At 38.0% G+C, this 21,414-nt stretch overlaps 1 protein-coding gene across 1 annotated transcript in view; it reads right to left on the reverse strand.

Annotated features, from left to right (window-relative positions):
* LOC150096624 (CD109 antigen-like) overlaps nucleotides 1–21,414 on the reverse strand; it is a 930,782-nt gene that overhangs the window by 185,914 nt on the left and 723,454 nt on the right. Inside the window, exon 26 of the mRNA XM_090407963.1 lies at nucleotides 16,050–16,206. Coding sequence (XP_090264089.1) covers nucleotides 16,050–16,206 — 157 coding nt within the window. The remainder of the gene's footprint in view (nucleotides 1–16,049; nucleotides 16,207–21,414) is intronic.

A 21,414-nucleotide genomic window follows, 5' to 3' on the forward strand; every position in this document is an offset into this window, starting at 1 on the left:
GGAACAACCTTTCTGACTTGTAGAAGCTTCTGTGCATTACTTTTGTTTCTTTCCAATTGATCCTGTGTGCAGGGGTATCCAAAGCATGGTCTGCCAGACCCAACTTGCCATAGTGAAAGTGTCGGATATATTTTTTGTGTTAACTGAGGTGGATGTCCACAGTTCTTCCTGTCTGTCCGTAGTAGGTTTGATGGCAAGAACAGGACACTTCATAGACTCCTGAATTTGATAAAGGAGTGCATTTGTCCTTAGGTGAACGGATGAGAGTTGCTAATTTAAGTAACTGCACGCTGCAATTACTTATACTAGCCCCACTGTAACACCTGATTGTGATTGTCTTGCTTTTGTAACAAACTTTGTGTTGTGTGCTCTGAAGATGCTGGATATAATACCATTGAAATATTAGCTTCTAAGTTAATAAATAGTTATTTTCTTATCCATCTGTGTTCATATCATACGGTGAAATCTATTACAACTAATCCATACCGTTACACCATCTCCCTGTTTGCCCTAATACTTAATTCTTCCACTGCATACAAATACAATCAACACTATCTACTGCCTATCACCACCACTAACAACAACATCATTTTTTGTCTGTAAATTATGTGTGTTCTGATGGATTGGCCTGTATGTGGGATGAAAAACCCGAGTTTCCAGGAGAGAAAAAACCTTGCTACCTCCATATGAGATTGGCTAACTCACCTTCAAATGAAAAAGTGCATAAACATATTATTATTATTATTATGATTCAGGCCTCCATGGAGTCAAGACTCATCGTGGGAGGCCAGCCCTAGACAACAAAGTCTATCATACCATTCTGTGAATCCATCTCGTACCATTCTACAGTTCAATCACCCTCCATGCAAAGAAACCACTCCTTACCCTCTCACTCACAACTTCCTTTCGTAACTTTCGTCAACCCTGTAACTACCTCTCAACAGTTTAAAAGTCTCTATCACATCCCCTCTCCTATCTATCAAACTCTGCAGCCCACATTCCCTTGGCCTATCCTCATAACATTGTATAATTATGATATCATCTTTGTTATCTGCCTCTGCACCCTTTCGATGGTTAATTTATCACCTTCAAATCCCAGAAACTAAATTTGAGCACAATAGTCCAGGTGTGGGCTGATACTGCTCTGCAAAACACAACTCTCTGATACCTATCAGATAGCCGATTCCAAATCCAGTTCACTAACCTGATATTCTTTTTTTTTCTTTACCCAAGCATGGACACACAAAAATTTCTGCATGAAGTATCTTCAGAATGAGACTAACTTTAAATGGAAGCAGATGACTTTACATCAAATTGCTCTAATGCACAGTACTGAGAGTTTCAACCTTTAGAGAAGTCTCATCAGTGTAAGCTAGACCTGTGGAGATACTGAGGACAATCAATGTAGAAATCATATTTTCCATACAGAAGTAGCAAAACAGAAAATCATCACACCACCAAAACAGTTCGGACTAGAGATAGTTGCAGAAAATTTTATTATCACTTGGTCACAAAACAAATTATGTTTGCTCACACTTACAATAAAGGATTAAAACAAGATTATAATTCCTTGTCTAGTATAAATTACTTTGTAACCAAGAAAAAAGCTTTATACAACTATAATTAATGGTTTTTCATCTGCAAGCCTAACAAACAAGAAATAGTCATGTTTTAATCTTTACCCAAGTGTGAGCAAACAATCTACTTTGTAACCAAACAAAAAAGCCTTCTACAACTATCTCTAATCCAAACCACTTCAATAATGCAATGATTTTCTGTTTTGCAGTTACTTATGTAAACCAAGCTGCACAGAAGATGTTGCTATACAGACAACAAAATGAACTATATTCATTAACTTCGTCACCATATCAAAATTTTTAAGTTCTCCTTTCAATGGTTTACATTTCATTTCTGGAAATTGTTTTAATTTTGTTGGAAACCACTAAGATATGCTGTTGTAGTCAAAAATATTTCCCAAGATGTTTCAAATTTTACAGTCAGCAGTGAAACAAAAATTTAAGAAAGTTCTCATAGAACAGATTAAGTATTCAGAGTAATTTTGTTATAAAAAGGAAATTAATACTATTTGAACAATTAAAAAATATAAGATATTTCTCAATCACTAAAATTTAAAAACAGTAAACTTTTATCAAGCAACTAACTTCCAAACATAGTATCAATAGATAATCATAATTTAGTTTTAGAAAGCTTTTCCAGTTAATTATAAATTAAATTAAACTTGCCAAGAAATTATATTATTGTGCGTGTAAAAAAATAAGATTTGCATGCGACATATCTTCATGGCTAAGCCACTTGTATATAAGATGCTAATTTTCATAATGCTATGCATTACGAGATGGTGACCACCCAGAATAGTTTCAACTTTTATTGAGGTCTCATCAGTGGGAACCAGACCAAGAGGAGATACCCAGGTTGAACCAATGCAGAAGTCATATTTTCCATATACAAGTATTAAAAAAAGGTGTATCACCTTATGGATAAAATACTCTGGATCAGAGATAATTGTAATATGATAATTGATGTGAAGTCATTAGACTCTATACAAGTAGACCACACTTGTATAGCGGCTAATATTGCTTGTTGCTTACACTTGATATTCCTCTCATCACGACAGCAATTGAACTCAAGTCTTTTCATCGAAGGGCACACATGTACCATTGTTCTTCTGAATGTGCTATGGAGGTCCTATATTAAAGTTGTATATATATTTATATGATTATATATATATATATATTTTTTTTTTTAATTATTATTATTATACTCATAACTATGGACAGACAGATCTTCCTGCCTATCCAGAGTAGGCCAAGTCACAGTCATATGGAACTTCAATTCTTCAGGATATGCCAGGGGATGGAGTAAATCCTTGGAAATGAGGATTAGAGTTGGTAATTTAATGTATACTAATTTAACAGGAAGATCTATTAACATCCACCTTGGAAAACATAAAAAATACATTCACTATCATTGTTGCGGCTGGATGACCATGCTTTGGAGATCCCTTCACACAGGATTAGATGGAAGAAAACCAGTGTGCTTTGTAGTAGTCTTTACAGGGCAGAAAGATTATTTTTAGAATCAACCATGGCTATGAAACATTCTCCTAACCTGAACAAGTATGGTTGCATTAATTTGCCAAAAATTTGTAAGACTGTTATCTTAGGATCAACTCCAAAATAGTTGTAATACTTCTTTTTTTCACAACATTAGATGGTGCCAAAATAGGACATCACATCTATTGTCCATTATAATTTGAACCGTTTCACTTACTCATTGTTACATGTTAATTGAAACATGTAATGCTCTCTGAAGACACTGGTTGGAAATCCAGCAAAATACAAGCTAGTTAATAAACTCTTCTTTTATAGTTTAGTTCAGTGGTTCCCAAAGTGTGCAGCGCGCAGCCCTGGGGAGCTGCATCTTCCTCACAGGGGCACCGCGATTACAAAATTTTCATTATTTTATTTCCATTTTCAATTCAATGTGATAGGATGCGACATCTGGCGGACCTGGTGCAAACCAGTAACTCACTTAGTAATAACTGTTTGCAGACGCCTCTACAAATGGTTACTAGATGGCGCTCTACAATAATTAAGTTTCTCGATTGTTTTAGTAGTTTCTCAAACTTTCTTGGTACTTTGTGTTCGTATATATGTATTTTTAAAAATGGATCGGTTTTTACTAAACAGTAATAAGCGTTGTGAGAGAGAAAATAAAGAGGGCACACCGTCAAATAGTGGCAAGAGTGTGAAGAAGCGTAAATATCGAAAATATGATGACAGTTATTTGGACTTTGGTTTTACATCAACAGAAGTCAATGGTGAAGGGAGGCTGCCGTGTGTACTGTGTATGACAGTTTTTGGCACCAGAGTGCATGCTACCAAGTAAGTTGAAACGCTATTTAGAAACCAATCATCCCAGCATGGTTAGTACATCTCGTGACTACTTTACCAGAAAGTTAAATCAACAAAAAGGTAGTTTTTATAAGCAGGCATCAATACTAAGCAATGCTTTGCTAGCATCTTACAAGGTGGCACATAGAATTGCAAAATATAAGAAGTCTCATACCATCGCAGAAGAACTCATCCTACTGGCTGCTGTAGATATGGTGAACATTATGATCGGTGAGTCTGCTGGGAAGCTGCTTTCAAAAGCGCCTTTGTCCTAACACCATCAGTCACAGAATACAGCACATAGCAGAGACCTCAATGATCAATTAATTGAAAAAATAAAAGGGAAGGAATTTGGGTTGCAGGTATGAGGCCACAGATAATAATAATAATGAGGCTCACTTGATTTGATATGTACGGTTTATAGATGGTAAAAACATTGTAGAAGAACTTCTCTTTTGTAAAAGTATCACTGCTGGTGCGAAGGATCAAGACTTGTTCGAGATCCTTGATACTTTTATATCGGTAAATAATTTGAAGTGAACTAAGTGCGTTGGTGTCTGTACTGATGGTGCTCATTCTATGTCCGGCTGTTATGGAGGATTGCAAGCACTTATTCGAAGCAAAGCCCCTGATGCACTGTGAACCCATTGCGTTATTCACAGGGAAGCACCCGCATCAAAATATCTGAGTCCTACATTGAACCAGGTCTTAGAATATGTAGTGAATGTAGTAAATGTTATAAAAACTCGGCTGTTGAAGGCAAGGCTTTTCAAAAAACTATGTGAGGATATGGGATCTGATCACACGTCTTTGTTGTACTACAGCACTTTGTGATGGCTCTTGTGGTAATGTTTTGTCTCGTATGTTTGAACTTCAATAGGAAATTTATATTTTTCTTAAAGAGGAAGACCACAAGTATACCGAAAATTTTGTGAATGAAGATTTTTTGGTAAAACTAGCATACTTATGTGATATTTTTGAAAAGATGAATGCTTTGAATCTCTCGCTGCAGGGATGCAACATGCACCTTTTAAAGTTGATCGAGAAAATTTCAGCTTTTATAAAAAAAAAACTAAAACTATGGAAAAGAAAAATGAATGAAGATGGAGGCAAAGAATGTTTCCCCTTGTTGCGACAGTTTTTGACCTCCAATGGAGTTGATTTCTCTCGAGGTATGAAATCCATTTTTGAAGAACATTAATTAGAGCTTATCACCTGGTTTGAGAAATATTTTCAAAATGATAATATTGATAAATTTGCATGGATTCAAGATCCATTTAATGCCAGTGCTCGATCTGAATTTACTGCTGCAGAATAAGAGAATCTTATTGAGTTGTTTTGCGACAACACGTTGAAAACAAGATTTAGCAGCATGGAATTAATTGAATTTTGGATATCAGTAAAAGACGAATATCCCCCTTCTGAGTGAAAAAGCTCAGAGAATTTTAATTCATTTGTGACTTCTTATTTGTGAGAAGCTGGATTTTCGGTGATTGCTGTGATAAAAACTAAGTATCATGCGAAAATCAATGTGGAGAAGGAAATGACAGTGGCTCTGTTCAGTTTGATTCCAAGATTTGAGAAAATGTGTGGTGATCAACAGGCTCATCCATCCCACTAATGATAATTAGTTGAATTTGTTGAATTTTTTGTGATCTTAAATACGTGTTTTATTTATTTTACCTAACCATTTAATTAAAAAAAATTATTCCCTATTTCACAAAGTGTACTTGTTAGAATTTGACATAGGGGACCTTAGGAAAACCTGGATTCAGCAAAGGCACCGAGAATCAAAAAAGTTTGGGAACCACTGGTTTAGTTGGTTTGGTTTTGTGATAACATTAAAATAAGTTATGAATGATGCAATTAGAAGTTCCGAAGCCAAAATATAAGATCTGACAATACTGAAGTCCCAACAGATAACAGACTAATTTGGAGTTAAATTGGTTACAGTAACTTAGAAATAATAATATGAATGTTTTCTTATGATCCTATTATATTAGTAATAATTTAAACTTTTCATTAGTGCATATTATGGTCCTGTACACTGCTTTAGTATACATATCAGAAATTCGATAATGATTATTATTTTTATTCAGGATCACCATTTCAGTCATAAGAATGATCATGGGAGGTCCATCTTAAATAACACGTCACTAAATATCTTGTCCTGCCCACCCCATCTAATACCATATACTCTCAAAACCATCAGCAGCATTTCCCTCTATATCTCCACTTTGAGAGGACACAATGCATCACTTATCAAAAGCAGCACTACACCACTATGCTTGCTCTTGCTAATCTGCCAAAATATGCTATACCCATCTACTTCTATTCCTGTCAGTATATCATCTTCTGTCAACCATGTTTCAGTGATCCCAATCATAATCAATGTCACTAATTCATCTTCGTTGTTCCTAATATGCCTGCATTTTACAGAGAAACATGAATGTATTGTCAGTATTTCTATACCTATTATTATTCATTCCATTCTCCATTTGACTCTTCATGACACTACGCATTCCCCAATCTTCCCAGTATCTATTCCCACAAGAAGCAACCCCTGCTTCTTGTGGGAATCCAACCTGACAACTCCAGTTTCCCTGAACTAATACTCTCACTTTCCCAAAGAACAACATTCTCTGCAGATATCCATCATTCAAATGCATTCCATTTCTTGCATACAGCTCTCTTCTATCCTCAAATGCAGTTCAAGCATCTACATAATCCAAGCCTTTCTTTTGACACATTCTCACTATCATGCTGTTCGTTATTATTAACCTAAATTTCTGCAGACACCACGCTCTCAGGCAATGCATTCCAATCATTTACAATTCTCAATACAAAAAAACCTACTTCTCACTTCCTTGCTCACACCTTCCTTATACAGCCAATTATATATTTGGTTTAATCCTTTATCCAAGTGTAAGCAAACAGAGTTTGTGCCTGAAGTATTTTCAGGACTGGGGAAACTCGTGGTAAAGGTGGTATAAGTTCTGATCACTTGCCTTAGTATCCCACAATGCAAAGCACATATCCTTATGGGTATGTATAATGCTATGCATTATGGAAAGGTCACTACCAGGCTGGTTTCGACCTTTATTGAGGTCTCGTCAGTGGGAGCCAGACCCAGAGGTAGTGATACTAGGCTGGAAGTAATGCAGAAGTCATATCACCATATACCAGTTGCCAAAAGGTTGACACCTTTTGGCAACTGGTATATGGTGATATGACTTCTGGTTGCTTGTTGTGAGAATAGATACTGGGGCGATTGGGGAATGTGTAGTGTCATGAAGAGTCAAATGGAGAATGGAATGAATAATAAAGGATTGGATAAAGGATTAAACCAAATATATAATTGGTAGCATAGCCAAGTGAAAAAACTTCCATCAACTATCTCTAATCCAGAGAATTTTAATAATAAGGTGTTGGACTAACGAGACCTCAATAAAGGTCGAAACCGGTCTGAATAGTGACCCTTTCCATAATGCAAAGATATGTGCTTTGCATTATGGGATACTAAGGCAAGTGATCAGAACTTATACCATCTTTACCACGAGTTGCCCCAGTCCTGAAAATACTTCAGGCACAAACTCTGTTTGCTTACACTTGGATAAAGGATTAAACCAAATATATAATTGGTAGCGTAGTCAAGTGAAAAAAACTTCCATTCCTTAAACAGCCTTGTGCAGGGATGACCTCTTGTTCAACCCAAATATTCCACCATTTTATGAAAAACATTTTCGATGTTAATCCTACAACAATCCCTTACCAACCTGTACATCTCTATCGTATCAACCCTCTTCCTCCTATCTACTAGACCCTGCAAATTGCATTGTCTCAACTTTTCTTCATATTCAACATTCCAGTGATTAGAAACTATTTTAGTCAATTGCCTCTGGATACTAACCAACATCTCTTCATCCTTGTGAAAACCAGGTGATCAAATCTGTGCACACATTAGTCCATATGTGGCCTAATCAGAGCCTTAAAAAATGTAACTAGAATCTTCTTACTTCTATTCTGCATCATTGCCAAAATTCATTGTGTTGTCCTCACATTTTTGGCAATATGTCCTCTAAATTTTAGATTCTTATCCACCATTACCCCAAATTCTCTTATTTCTTCCACCTCCAGCAAGAGTAAATTCTATATCCTATCTTTCTTTTCCATATTTTAAAACCTTACATTTTGCAACTTTGAACTGGCATCCCCACCTCACCCATGCCATTCACTCAGTCCATTGAAGTCTTGTAAGGGGCACAACATCTGCTCTACTCCTCATAGTTCATCCCCCAACTTCGCATCATCTGCAAACAACTGAATATCCCCATTCAAATCTTCTCCAATATCATTAACATATTGGTTAAGCAGCAATGGCCCTAAAATATACCCCTGAGGGAAAAAACACTAGTGACTTTCCTCTTATAGGATATTGCATCCCCCATACAAAACTTGCTGATACCTATCACACAGCCAATCTCCAGTTCAATACGAACTGGAGACTGGCTGTGTGATACATGTTCAATACACTAGTCTAATATCCAACCCCATCTGCTCGTTTGACTATCAACTTATCATGCTGTAATCTATCAAAAGTCTTTGCAAAGTCTAAGTATGCTGTGTATCCATCTCCCATGTCCAATGCTGCTATCATTTTTTTGTAATAGATAAGTAGATTACAAAATTCCACTCCTTTGGAACTTGACCTAATGTAAGACTCATATTAAACAAATATGTGAAATGAGATGTCAATTCCCTGGCATATTCTTTCAAAACACACAGTGATATATCATCAAGTCCCACGGCCTTATAAATATCAAGTTTGCTTAATTCACCATATACCTCTTCCTCACTCACACTCAGTCTTTCATCCTAATCATTCACTGCTCTCAAACTCACCATGATGTCGTATTCACAAGGATGAAAGGCCTTTATGAACTGCTCATTAAATATCTGAACTATATCCTCCACAACAGTCGTCCTTATACCATTTTTTCCAGTCAATGCCATCCTACCATAATCACTCTTTTTTTTTCTGATGGCTACATTTGAAATGAACTTGACAGAATTTTTTTTTGGCTTAATTAGCTAACTGTTGCTCATACTGAACTTTTGCTTCCCTTACCAAATGAGTCACTCTTCTTGCCTGTTCTTTGTATATCTCATGAAATTGATTATTACCACTCCTGTTGCCTCCATAATGCCTTTTTATCTGTTTTGCATGCTTAATCTCTTGCATACCTCCATTTCACACCTACTTTATTTAACCTTCTCACCTTTGGAATACATTTAGACACTGCTTCTACTCAACAGTTCTTGAATATCACCCTAGCAGCATTTATCTTCTTTTTATCCAACTTCTCATTCCATGCTACAGCTGCAAGCTGTCTCTTGAGCTTCTCATAATCATCAGCCTTATAGTTCCACATATTCCCTTTCCTTATAAAAGATGATGATGATAAAAAAATTTAAATTATCTTCACACTAGAATGGAGTAAGTCTTTTGCCACATGAAAAACTGGTAACTAAACTGAAGTGGATGGGATTGGATAACAGATTAGTGAGTTGGATAGGTAATTGATTGTCACATAGGTATCAGCAGGTTCTGTATGGGGGGGGGATGTCACCAGTGGGGGTACCTTCAGGATCTATCTTGGGGACCATTATTGTTTAACTTGTATGTTAATGATACTGGGAGACAGGCAGAACTGGTGATATGCAGCTGTTTGCTGATGATGCAAAGTTGGAAAGAACTATGAGGAACAAAGCGAATGTTGTGGCTTTGCAGAAGGATCTTAATAGACTATGTGAATGGCAAATGAGTGGAGCTATCTATTAGATGTTGTTTGAAATTTGGTAGTCAATGATGTGGAAGAGATGAAAGATCTGAGAGTGATGGTGGACAGAGAATTGAAGTTTAGGGATCACACTGGTAAAATTGCAAGAACATCAACAATGGATTATGGCAATGATGAGGAGGTCTCTGACATATAAAAACAAAGAGGTTATGGTTCCCTTGGATAAGACCTTGATCAAGACTCACATGGACCGCTGTGTGCAGATTTGGTCACCCAGTTTTCAAAGGGGAGGATATATTAGAGTAGGTTCACTAAGTTGGTTTCAGGTCATGGAATGTGGAATATGAAAATGGATTAAGGGAATGCAACTTGCAGAGTCTCGGAAATAAAAGAAAGAGAGGGGATATGATTGAGATGAAAAAGTTGGTGAGTTGTTACCAGATTAATGTTGTGGAGATATTTCATAGACTAAAAGGATACAAGGGAGGAACAAGGAGTTCTACTCTTGTCTTCCTCTACAGAGAATAAGGAGAGCATGAGTGAAGGGAGAGTTGAGCACGTTTTTGCATGAAGAGTGGTTGATTAGTCAAATGCATTGCTTGAGAGCGTGGCGAGTACAGAAACTGTGATTATGTTTAAGGCAAATCCCAAAATAAGTCTTCTGACTCCTATAATAATAATAATAATAATTGAACAGGTGGATGAAGCTTAACCATACAATTATGTAAAGCAAAAATAGCAGGAAAAATAGGCCAAAAAAGACCAAGATATAGATTAACTACTACAGTTCAGAGTTTAGAAGACAGAAGAATAAAAGATGGATGAAATTCGAAATGTGAACCAAAAATCAAAATATTAGGAATGTGACTAACTGGATACTACTAATAAAGTTTTTATTGTGATCAGCATGCTTAGTATCCAATAATTTACCTGAATGGTCACTACAAGAAATAATCACGATTATGATAAGATACAAAATATTACCTCACCTTCCTGCCATGACCAAGTAACTTAGCTTCGTATTAACCTGATTAATGCTCTAGCACGGTGTTTAATTCTGTCTACCTGATGTAGTATGTCTGTCGTATTATCTGGCACTGTATATGTCTTGCAGGATGAAAAACCTTGCCACTTCCATATGAGACTGGTTAATATGAATTCAGTTGAAAAGACCTTATATAAGCTATTAACAGGATTTAGACTGAGATCTTTCCAAACAAAGGAAAATGGTGCCTCACCAAAACAGTGGTGAGACACCATTTTGTGTCTTGTATATGGAATCATGACTTATACTATTGATTTAGTTCTCAGTATCCTGAGGCGGAGGGGACTTTTGATGTGAACGAATGTATTATTTTAGACTGAGCCTGATTAGATCGCATACAAGGTTTCTCAGAAATCTCACATTGCACTGATGCTGACATAGTTTAATTCCTACTGTCTCCCCCTCTGCATGAAACATACAAGAGGTCAAATGGCCGGCAGGCCCTACCCGCAATGAGGACCAGTGGTGGATTTAAGGTTTTATAGGGAGGTAGGTTTCCAATCTGTGGCCAAGTGAGATACTGATACTCTGTTCCCCATTTAGTAAATGCTACAAGTCTATATATTGCTAGTAGACCAACTCAGTCTACAGGACTTTCTGCTGGCAGGCCCCTAGCCCTGCGGGATTTTATATTGCTAGTAGACCACCTTGGTCTACAGGATTCTTTGCTGGCAGGCCCCTAGCCCTGTGGGATTACGTATATTGCTGTCAAACAATTTCTGTCGGCAGGTGATCACTGCCTGGTTATGGAAAACATCAAGGAGCAGATCCAGATCCTTAATAAGGAGCAGTCCCTAGAGATACTGAAACTTAATAGGCAAGCTTGAATCTGACTGGCCGGATTTTATAAAGCAGTACATTCAAACTAACGATCAGGAAGGAGAGGAGGAGGAGGTTGAGATATCACAAGAAGAACTCATTACTGCTCTGCCACCAAAATCCCCCTGGCAAAACAACTCACAGGGGGAGCATTCTAACAAAAGATGAAGAACTACAGAGGACCGAATGAATGAAGACTCACATACACCAGATGTCTCGAAGAACACCAAAAAGGTTCCACCTGTTATACTAAGGGACAAGAACAAATTGACCACTGTCACATCAGCCCTTAGGGAACATCAAATCTCATATTCCTGGGCTAAAAATCAAGATGAAGGAGTCAAAATCCAGCCAGCCTCAGTCACTGACTACAGACAAATGACAAAACTAATGGATAACAAAAGTCTTCCTTATCACACCTTTGATTTACCCAGTGAAAAGAATCTCAAGGTAGTACTTCGCGGGGTAACCGAAGGTGTCACCTCTAAAGAAATCACTGCTGACCTTATGAGTCGGGGCCTGACCCCAGTCAAAGTTAGTAGGATGCTCAGGTCAGATAAACGGCCAATGCCACTAGTGCTGATAGAGATTGACAAGATGCAGAAAAATATATATGAATATATGACCACCATCTGTGGCCTCAGAATCTCCACTGAGCCGCTAAGGAAAAAGTTGTCAGCTGGGCAGTGCCATAGATGTTAATAATAATATTATTAACATCTATGCCAAAAACGTTTTGACATAGATGTTTTGGCAAAAACTAATGCCAAAAAAGGTTTGGCCATGCCCAAAAACTTTGCAAGGCCAAGGACCACTAGACTATCATTTGCACCAAGCCAAGATCCACGCCAGCTAAATGCGCCAACTGTGGAGGACCTCACCCTGCCAACTACAAGGGGTGCATTGCACACCCAAATAACCACGGGTCAGCAAAAGCTGCCCCTACCACACTCTACAGAGATGCTCATGGCAGCCATGCAGGTCGGCCACTGGTCCAAACAATTTCCAGTCCGACAACTCAGGAAATAAATCAAGCTGTAGCAATGACCAAAACTTATGCTGAGGCAGCACGAACAAAGGCTATCCCATCCCATGAACAAACAAGCTCTAATCTAACTTCTGTGTTAACTGCCTCACTAGCTACCATGCTACAAGAATTCAGCATGACAAATCCTTCACCATCCTCCACAAAAAGATTCCTACAAGGTACCCACTCAATTTTGACAGCCCTCAACAATGAATAAAAGAAAGTATCAGCCTAACTCGCTCATGATTACTGCATAGAATGCAAATGGACTGAGCAACAAAATTCTGGAATTGCAAGAGTTCACTCAGAGACACAATCCTGACATAGTATTAGTTAATGAAACACATTTCAGGCCAGCTAATAACCCTAAATTACGGAACTACATTTTGTACAAAACAGATAGACTCACCAGCAGTGGAGGAGGGACAGCTGTTTACATTAAAAACTACCTAAGCCACAACGTCCTGACCAATCCACAAACCAAGAATCTAGAGATAACAGGCATTGAAGTTTATACTAAAAATGCTGGTAGTATCAAAATCTATGCTATATACAATCCACCCAGCATCCCATTACTGGTAGCTGACTTGGACTCCATACTTGGCTCTACAGACTCCATCATCATGGCTGGTGACTTTAATGCCAAGCCAAGATTGTGAGCTTGGTATAGCTCCACAATCAATGATAAAGGTTGAACCCTTAACCATTACTTAACGCAAAATTCTATTGTCATAGCAGGACCCACAGACCCCACCCATCACAGCCCAACTGGAAGCTCAGACGTACTTGACATTGTCATCCTCAGAAACATTGGATATCAATATCAATTGGAAACATTAAACAAACTCTCTTCCAACCACAACCCCATTCTGCTTAAACTCTGTACACAAGAGCAATTCTCTCCTCTGCACATTTTCATATCTTGGGACAAGCTCTCCAGAATTCTCCCAGAGCACATTGGCCCAGTCCCTATTATTATTTGCGATAAAGAAGAGATAGACCTTGCTGTAAACAACCTAACCAGTCAAATCAAAAAAGCAATAACATCGGTCATTAAAAGCACAGTCTTTCACCCTAGCGATCGGATTCCTGAAGAAATAATGCACCTAATCAGGTTAAAAAACAAAGCCAGGAAGAGGCACCATAATACAAGAGCTCCTCAAGACAAAACAACTCTGAATAATTTAAACAAACAAGCCCTGCAAAAACATTGAAACCATGATTGGGAAACTAAGCTATCTAACTTAAACCCAGAGGACAGATCCACCTGGAAATTCTTGAAAGCCCTCTACACCAAAAGGCAAATTATACCTCTAATTCAGACTAATAAGGGAGTAGCTCACACTGATAATGAAAAAGCAGAAGCTCTAACTGACAACCTGGAAATTCAATGTAATCTCTCTCTTACGAAAACCTGAATATCAATCTTATCTACAAGATTCACCGTCGAGTGAAGCAGGTGTTATAACAACAAAAGGATAACTCAGAACTCGTCACCCCCACCTCTCCAGCAGAGATGCCAGGTCCAGATGGCATCTTGAACAGAATAATCAAACTACTCCCCAGAAGAGCCATTGTTCAGCTAGTCAACATAATCAATGCCATCCTCAGACTCGAGCATTTTCCTATAAGTTGGAAAATGGCAGACATCATGCCAATCAAAAAGATTGGAAAAACTCTCAACTCCCCGAAAGCTACAGACCTATCAGTCTTCTACCCGGCCTTGGAAAGGTGGCAGAAAAAAAGTCATCTTCACAAGGCTTCAAACAGCAACTGATAAGTTAGGAATTATTCCAGATGAGCAGTTTGGTTTCAGAAAAAATCACAGTACTACTCAACAAATACACCGACTGGTGGAACACATTACAAAAGGTTTCAGCTGGAATCTCCACACAGCTGCAGTCTTTTTAGATGCTGCAAAGGCTTTCGACAAGGTGTGGCATCAGGGTCTTCTCTACAAACTCATCAAATTCAATGTGCCAATTAACCTTGTTAAAATAATTAACTCTTATCTGAAAGACAGATTCATACAAGTCAAAATAAATGAAACTCTTTCAACCAGACGCAAGATCTTGGCAGGAGTGCCACAGGGTTCACTTCTGGCCCCCCTGCTATTTTCTATCTACATAGCTGATATCCCTAAAAATCCTAATTCAACAATCACTGCATTGTATGCAGATGATACTGCTTTATTAGCAAGATCTTGCAGCCCCAAACTAGCTATCAGTAGACTTCAAAACAATATCCATATATTGGAGAAATGGCTGATGGACTGGAGGATCCAAGCAAACCCACTGAAGAGTTCCACCATACTGTTCTCTAGGAAGAAATTTCAGACTAATGAAGACATACACCTGCTAGGAGTCAAGATTCCATGGCAGAGCAAAGTAAAATATCTCGGTGTGATGCTTGACAAAAAACTTCAGTTCAATAATCACATAAAACACGTGAGTTCCAAGACATCGAAAGTAATCGCACAACTCTACCCCGTGATCAACAGAAGAAGCAAACTGGACATCCTGAACAAAATACTCATATACAAGATGGTGATATGCCCAGTCATCACTTACGCATCTCCTGCATGGAGCCACACCTTGCATACAAATATTCTAAAACTGCAGAGGATACAAAACAAGTGCCTGAGAATGATCCTGAACACCCCATGGTTCATTAGAAACTCTCATATTCACAGAGAAGTCAACATTCCCTACATCACATCCTTCCTTCATGACCTAGCTTCAGATTACAATGAAGCAGAATTCTGCAAATACAAAAGACCCAAGTCAATTCTATGCTCAGCTGAACATAGCTAATCTCGGTGCCCATTCAGGACAAGCTTAAAGCTCAATAACTCTCCACTCAAAGAACTTCCCTCTCAGACAAAGGGGAATATGAAAAGCATATATGCTTCACCCATCAAACCAGTAACGTTCTGCTGCTCTCAGTATCCTCATGTGTATAAATTCCACTGATAAGACCTTACATTGTTAAATGTAAGGTCTTATCAGTGGAATTTTCACATGAGGATACTTATCAGTGGAAATTTCACATTAATAAAAGGTGAAATTTAATGTACAACAATGTATGCATCTGAAAGGTAGCGTGTGCTGTATATTATGAAATACTATGGCAATCTAATGAGGTCATCTGCCTCTAAGGAACCTTATTGTGATGTTACTTCATGTGCTTATGCTTGGGTAAAATATAAAAACAAAAATATAATTTACAAGGGACATTATCATTACTAACTGAATAAAGACAGGCTCTGATGTAAAATATAAAACTGTACATTTATTTTTTAACAATTTTCTTAAAATTTTGATCTCTCATATTTTCAAGAAGATATTACTTATGGATAGTGAAATTAATGTATAAAAATAAGTTGTTTCCCTTGCATCTGTGTGAGTGAATATAATAATTTAAATCAATACAATGGGAAATACCTGCAAAGCCTTATGGTGTATTTCTCCTGGTTCATTAAATGATCCATCATTATTTTGTCTCTGAATTAACCAATGAAGTGCTGAGTCAATGACTTTTGAATCAATATCAATATGTGATTGGGCTTGTTGAAATGATCTAGCAACATATGCAGTCAGCCTAAAATAAATAAAAAAAAAATAAATGGAAATGATCATATCTCAAAGTTAGCTATAATTATTATTACCAATCATTCACAAAGACACAAAATTCATTGCAAGGTTCTTCTTATTGTTACTATGCATATCATACTTTATTATTATTACCAATGATTCACAAAGTCACATTCATTGCAGGGTTCCTCTTATTGTCACTACACTTAATATACCTTACTTCAAATTCAGTTAATTTTTAGGCATTCATTACCTCCTGGCTAAATTGGCTGACTGATCAAGGTACCCAATCTCCAACAATCAGGCTGCAGGTTTGAATTCTCCTGTAGGTGTGGATGTCTGTGATTGCTTTAAGGTGGTAGATGAATTTTATCATCCAGTGCGAGACCACCACCCCACTTCCTGGATGCCTGAAGTGGGTTGAAAAAGTTCCGTGTTTGGTCTCTAGAGTAGGATTTCTGGATTATGCAAAAAAAAAAAAAAAGTAATAATAATAAAATAAAAATATTTTAAAAATAATAATGAAATCCTTAGCCAATCACAGTACTAATATACTATAGCATTACAACATTTCAAGGGTGGACATCACATAAAAGTGCATGTGTACACAAACACACCACTTTATACAAAAAAAAAAAAAAAAAAGGAGCAATTATCTGAATTACTTAATGGTTTGCAACAGACTCTGTTGTTTTTATATCCTTTTTATTCTCTCTCTCTCAATTCAATGTGTATGTGTGTGCGCTAGTGTGTGTGTGTGTGTGTCAGCTACTAGAACAACTTCAAACCCAACAAAATTGATGACAGGCATCAACAATACTAGAAGCATCAATGGAAAAGCCATGACGTGGTAGAGAAACTATGAAATACCATGTCAACACAACTAGTTTTAATGAGATAAAGAATACTAAAACAAGTGAGATTCTTCAACAGAATAACTATAAAATTTTATATTTGGGTAAATAGTGATCAGAATAAGGAAGAAGTAGCTATACTATTCAACATTAAACAAAAAGTTGAATGTGGAAAGTTGAAATTTCTTCAATGGTGTGGATTTCCAGAAAGAGTGATGTGAGCTAGTTTCAGAATAGATAATTGGACAACGAGGCTTATTTGTGCCTATTAGTCCTGCGAGAGGTAAATGAGAGACCGGTGCAAGACATAAGTAGAGAGGAAGTGGTTTGGGTACTGAGAAAAATGAAGAATGGAAAGGCTGTGGGAGCAGACCAGATACCTGGGGAAGTATGGAAAAGTTTGGGCAGTGATGGCGTGGATATGTTATGGGATCTGATGTGTAAAATAGCCCAACAGGAAAAGATACCAGAGGAATGGAGGAAAAGTATTCTCGTCCCACTCTACAAAGGAAGAGGAGATGTTCAAGACTGTGGCAACTATAGAGGAATCAAGCTGATGTCACACACATTAAAAATATGGGAAAGTGTAATTGAAGCAAGGTTACGGCAGGAAATGAAAATTGGTGAGGAGCAGTTTGGATTTATGCCAGGAAGAGGAACAACGGATGCAATATTTGCACTAAGGAGATTGATGGAGAAATATACAAAGATGCAAGTGGATCCGCACAAGGCATACGATAGAGTGGTCAGGCAGAAGGTATGGAGGTGTATGAGGAAGAAGGGGATGTCGGAGAAGTACGTGAGGTTGGTGAAGGAGATGTATGAGGGAATAGAAACTCAGGTCAGGTCTAGTGTCGGCATGACAGAAGGGTTCCCTATTGTCGTAGGGCTACACCAAAGGTCAGCTCTGAGCCCCTACCTCTTTGAACTGGTCATGGATGTACTAGTGGAGGATGTCAAGACGGAGGCACCATGGAGCATGCTGTTTGCCGATGACATTGTTCTATGTGAATCATGCCGAGAGAAGCTTGAAAATACCCTGGAAGAGTGGAGAAAGGCATTGGAGGAGAGCAGCATGAGAATTAACCAGGTGAAGACTGAATATATGTCAACGGGGAGTGACGATGATATCGTCATACGACTCCAGGGTGAAAGGCTAATTTCAGGGAAGAAATTCAAGTACCTTGGGTCGGTTGTCAAGAGGAAAGGTGACCTGGATGAGGAAATACAGCACCGAATAACATGCGGTTGGATGAATTGGAGGAAGATGAGCGGGGTCCTGTGCAACAAGAGAGTGAGTTGTAAGAGGAAAGGAAAGCTCTATAAGATGGTGGTGAGGCTGGCGATGCAGTTTGGATTTATGCCAGGGATTTACGTGGCCTATAACCAAGGCACAGGAGAGGAAGATGGAGGTAGCGGTGATGCGGATGTTGAGATGGATGAGTGGTGTGACAAAGAAGGACAGGATAAGGAATGACTACATCAGAGGGACGGTTAAGGCGGGACCAATTGGCAAGAAGATACAAGAAAGTAGGCTGAGGTGGTTTGGACATGTTGAGAGGAAGGGTGAGGAATATGTTGAATATGTCATCTTATCCCTCCACCTCAGGTGGAGGGATAAGATGACAGAGGATCTAGGGAGAAAGGATGGAGGATGCCCTGGACCAGAGAACTTGGAAGAGGAAGGTTAAAGATTCGTGCGCCGACCCCGTTTAACATGGGATAAGGCAGAGTGAAAGAAGAAGAAGAAGTCCTGCGAAAGATTCTACTATATAAGAAGTAACAGAGGAAATTTCTGAGTCATTAGAGAAAGAACAGTTCACTTAGAGAAAAAGGAAAAGCTGTTTCCTATTCAAAACTTAAAGAGAAGAGTAAGAAATAAATCCTAGATTCATAGAAATGTTTTGAGAAAATCAAGAGGGAAAAAAAAGTTAATAGTAAGTACATGATGGATTTCTATTTAGGACATAGACTATTTGATATTAATATAATGTTCCAATATAAAGATGTGTATAAATATAGATCTTTCAATCTTGTGAATGTGACTTCATGGAGAGATTAAGAGCAGTTGATGATGGGGAGGAGAGACTGACTGTAAGTGAGCAAGAGGTGTTTGGGGAGTTGAGTAAACTAGATGTAAATAAGGCTGTGGGACTTGATAATATATCACTGCATATTCTGAAGGAATGTGCCAGAGAGTTGACACCTGCCTTGACATATTTTTTTAATATGAGTCTTGCACTTGGTCAAGTTCCTAAAGAGTGGAAGGAGGGCAAGATTGTGCTACTTTATAAAGGAGGTGATCGAACTCAAGCATCAAACTATAGGCCTATCTGTGTGTCAGGTGTTGTGGTTAAGTTGTTGGAGAAGCTTGTGAGAACTAGAATCCAGAGTTGGGTTAACAACAATGGTATAATCTTTGATGGACAGCATGGATTTGCTAAAGGGAGGTCATGTTTTAGTAATCTACTTACTTATTACAATAAAGTGACTGCTTCCTTGGACAGAGGAGAAGGATACACAGTAATATACTTGGATTTCGCAAAAGCTTTTGATAGACTACCTCATGATAAGTTGACAGTCAAACTAGAGCAGATGGGGTTGGATATTAGATTAGTGCATTGGATTGGAGACTGGCTATCTGATAGTATCAACAAGTTGTGTATGGGGGGTGCAATATCCAGGAAAAGGAAAGTCACTAGTGGAGTGCCTCAGGGGTCTGTTTTAGGGCCATTACTATTTAACTTGTAAATTAATGATATTGGCGAAGATTTGGATGGAGATATTCAGTTGTTTGCAGATGATGCAAAGTTGGGACGAACCATAAAGAGTAGTGAAGATGTTGTGGCTCTGCAAGAAGACTTGAATAAATTGAGTGATTGGGGATGTGAGTTCAATGTTGCAAAATGTAAGGTTTTAAAATTTGGAAAACAAAGATGGGATGCAGAATTTATGCTTGGTGGGAATATATTGTTGGAGGTAGAGGAAATAAGAAATCTGGGGATGATAGTGGATCAGGATCTAAAATTTAGGGGACACATCGCCAAAATTGTGAAGACAATACAAAGGCTTCTGGGAATGATGCAGAGGACACTGACATGTAGAAGTAGGGAGATTGTTGTTCCTTTATATAAGGCTTTGATTAGGCCACACATGGACTATTGTGCCCAGATTTGGTCACCTGGTTTTCAGAAGGATGAAGAGATGTTGGAAAGGGTTCAAAGGCGACTGACTAAGGTAGTTTCTGACCTCTGGAATGTCGAGTATGAGGAAAGATTTAAAAGATGTAATTTGCAGAGTCTAGTGGAGAGAAGGAAGAGGGGGAGATATGATAGAGACCTACAAGTTGGTAAGGGGTTGTTATAGGATCAATGGTGGAGAAGTTCTACAGAGAACAGTGGGAGATCAGGGGAGAACCAGAGGTCATCCCTGGAAACTGTATAAAGAGGGTGTGAGTAGGGGAGTGAGAGGTAGGTTTTTTTCGTGCACAGTTGTGAGTGATTGGAATGCCTTGCCTGAGAGTGTGGTGTCTGCAAGGAGTATGAATGCGTTTAAGACACGGTATGATGAGATGTGTGTGAGATAAAAGGACCTCCTAGATGAGTCTTTGACTAAATGAGGTCTTGTTTAATAATAACAATAATAAATGAGCTTGAGAGAACACGAGTAGTAAAAAAAAGTTTTATGTGTTGACAGTAATATTGATTTTGATTTTTTGATTGACAGAATTTATGTTTAGTGGGAATATATTGTTGGAGGTAGAGGAAATAAGAAATCTGGGGATGATAGTGGATCAGGATCTAAAATTTAGGGGACACATCGCCAAAATTGTGAAGACAACACAAAGGCTTCTGGGAATGATGCAGAGGACACTGACGTGTAGAAGTAGGGAGATTGTTGTTCCTTTATATAAGGCTTTGATTAGGCCACACATGGACTATTGTGCCCAGATTTGGTCACCTGGTTTTCAGAAGGATGAAGATTGATTGATTTTGTTTCAATATTACTGTCAAATATTGAGAGTAATATTTTCAACTCAACTCAGGATACAAAACTATATAAGAAACAATTTGCTGATATTTATCAGTCAATCTAACAGATAAGCTTAGGTGTCGATATTATTCATGACTTAATTTTAATGGTATCAACAACACCAAAATGAACTATTTTATAACAAGATGTTTTTATTAACTTGCTCATAATATTTCTCTGAATTTCAAATCAGCATCATCAGAACACAACACAGCATGTATATGCGACAGTGTCACATATACATGCTGTGTTGTGCTCTGATGATGCTGATTTGAAATTCAGCAAAATATAAGCAAGTTAATAAAAACATTTTTTATAATACAGTTTGT

Source organism: Typopeltis vanoorti, chromosome 18 (genome assembly GCF_054136105.1).
Source record: "Typopeltis vanoorti isolate ZY-2024b chromosome 18, IOZ_Tvanoo_1.0, whole genome shotgun sequence".
NCBI lineage: Eukaryota > Metazoa > Arthropoda > Arachnida > Uropygi > Thelyphonidae > Typopeltis > Typopeltis vanoorti.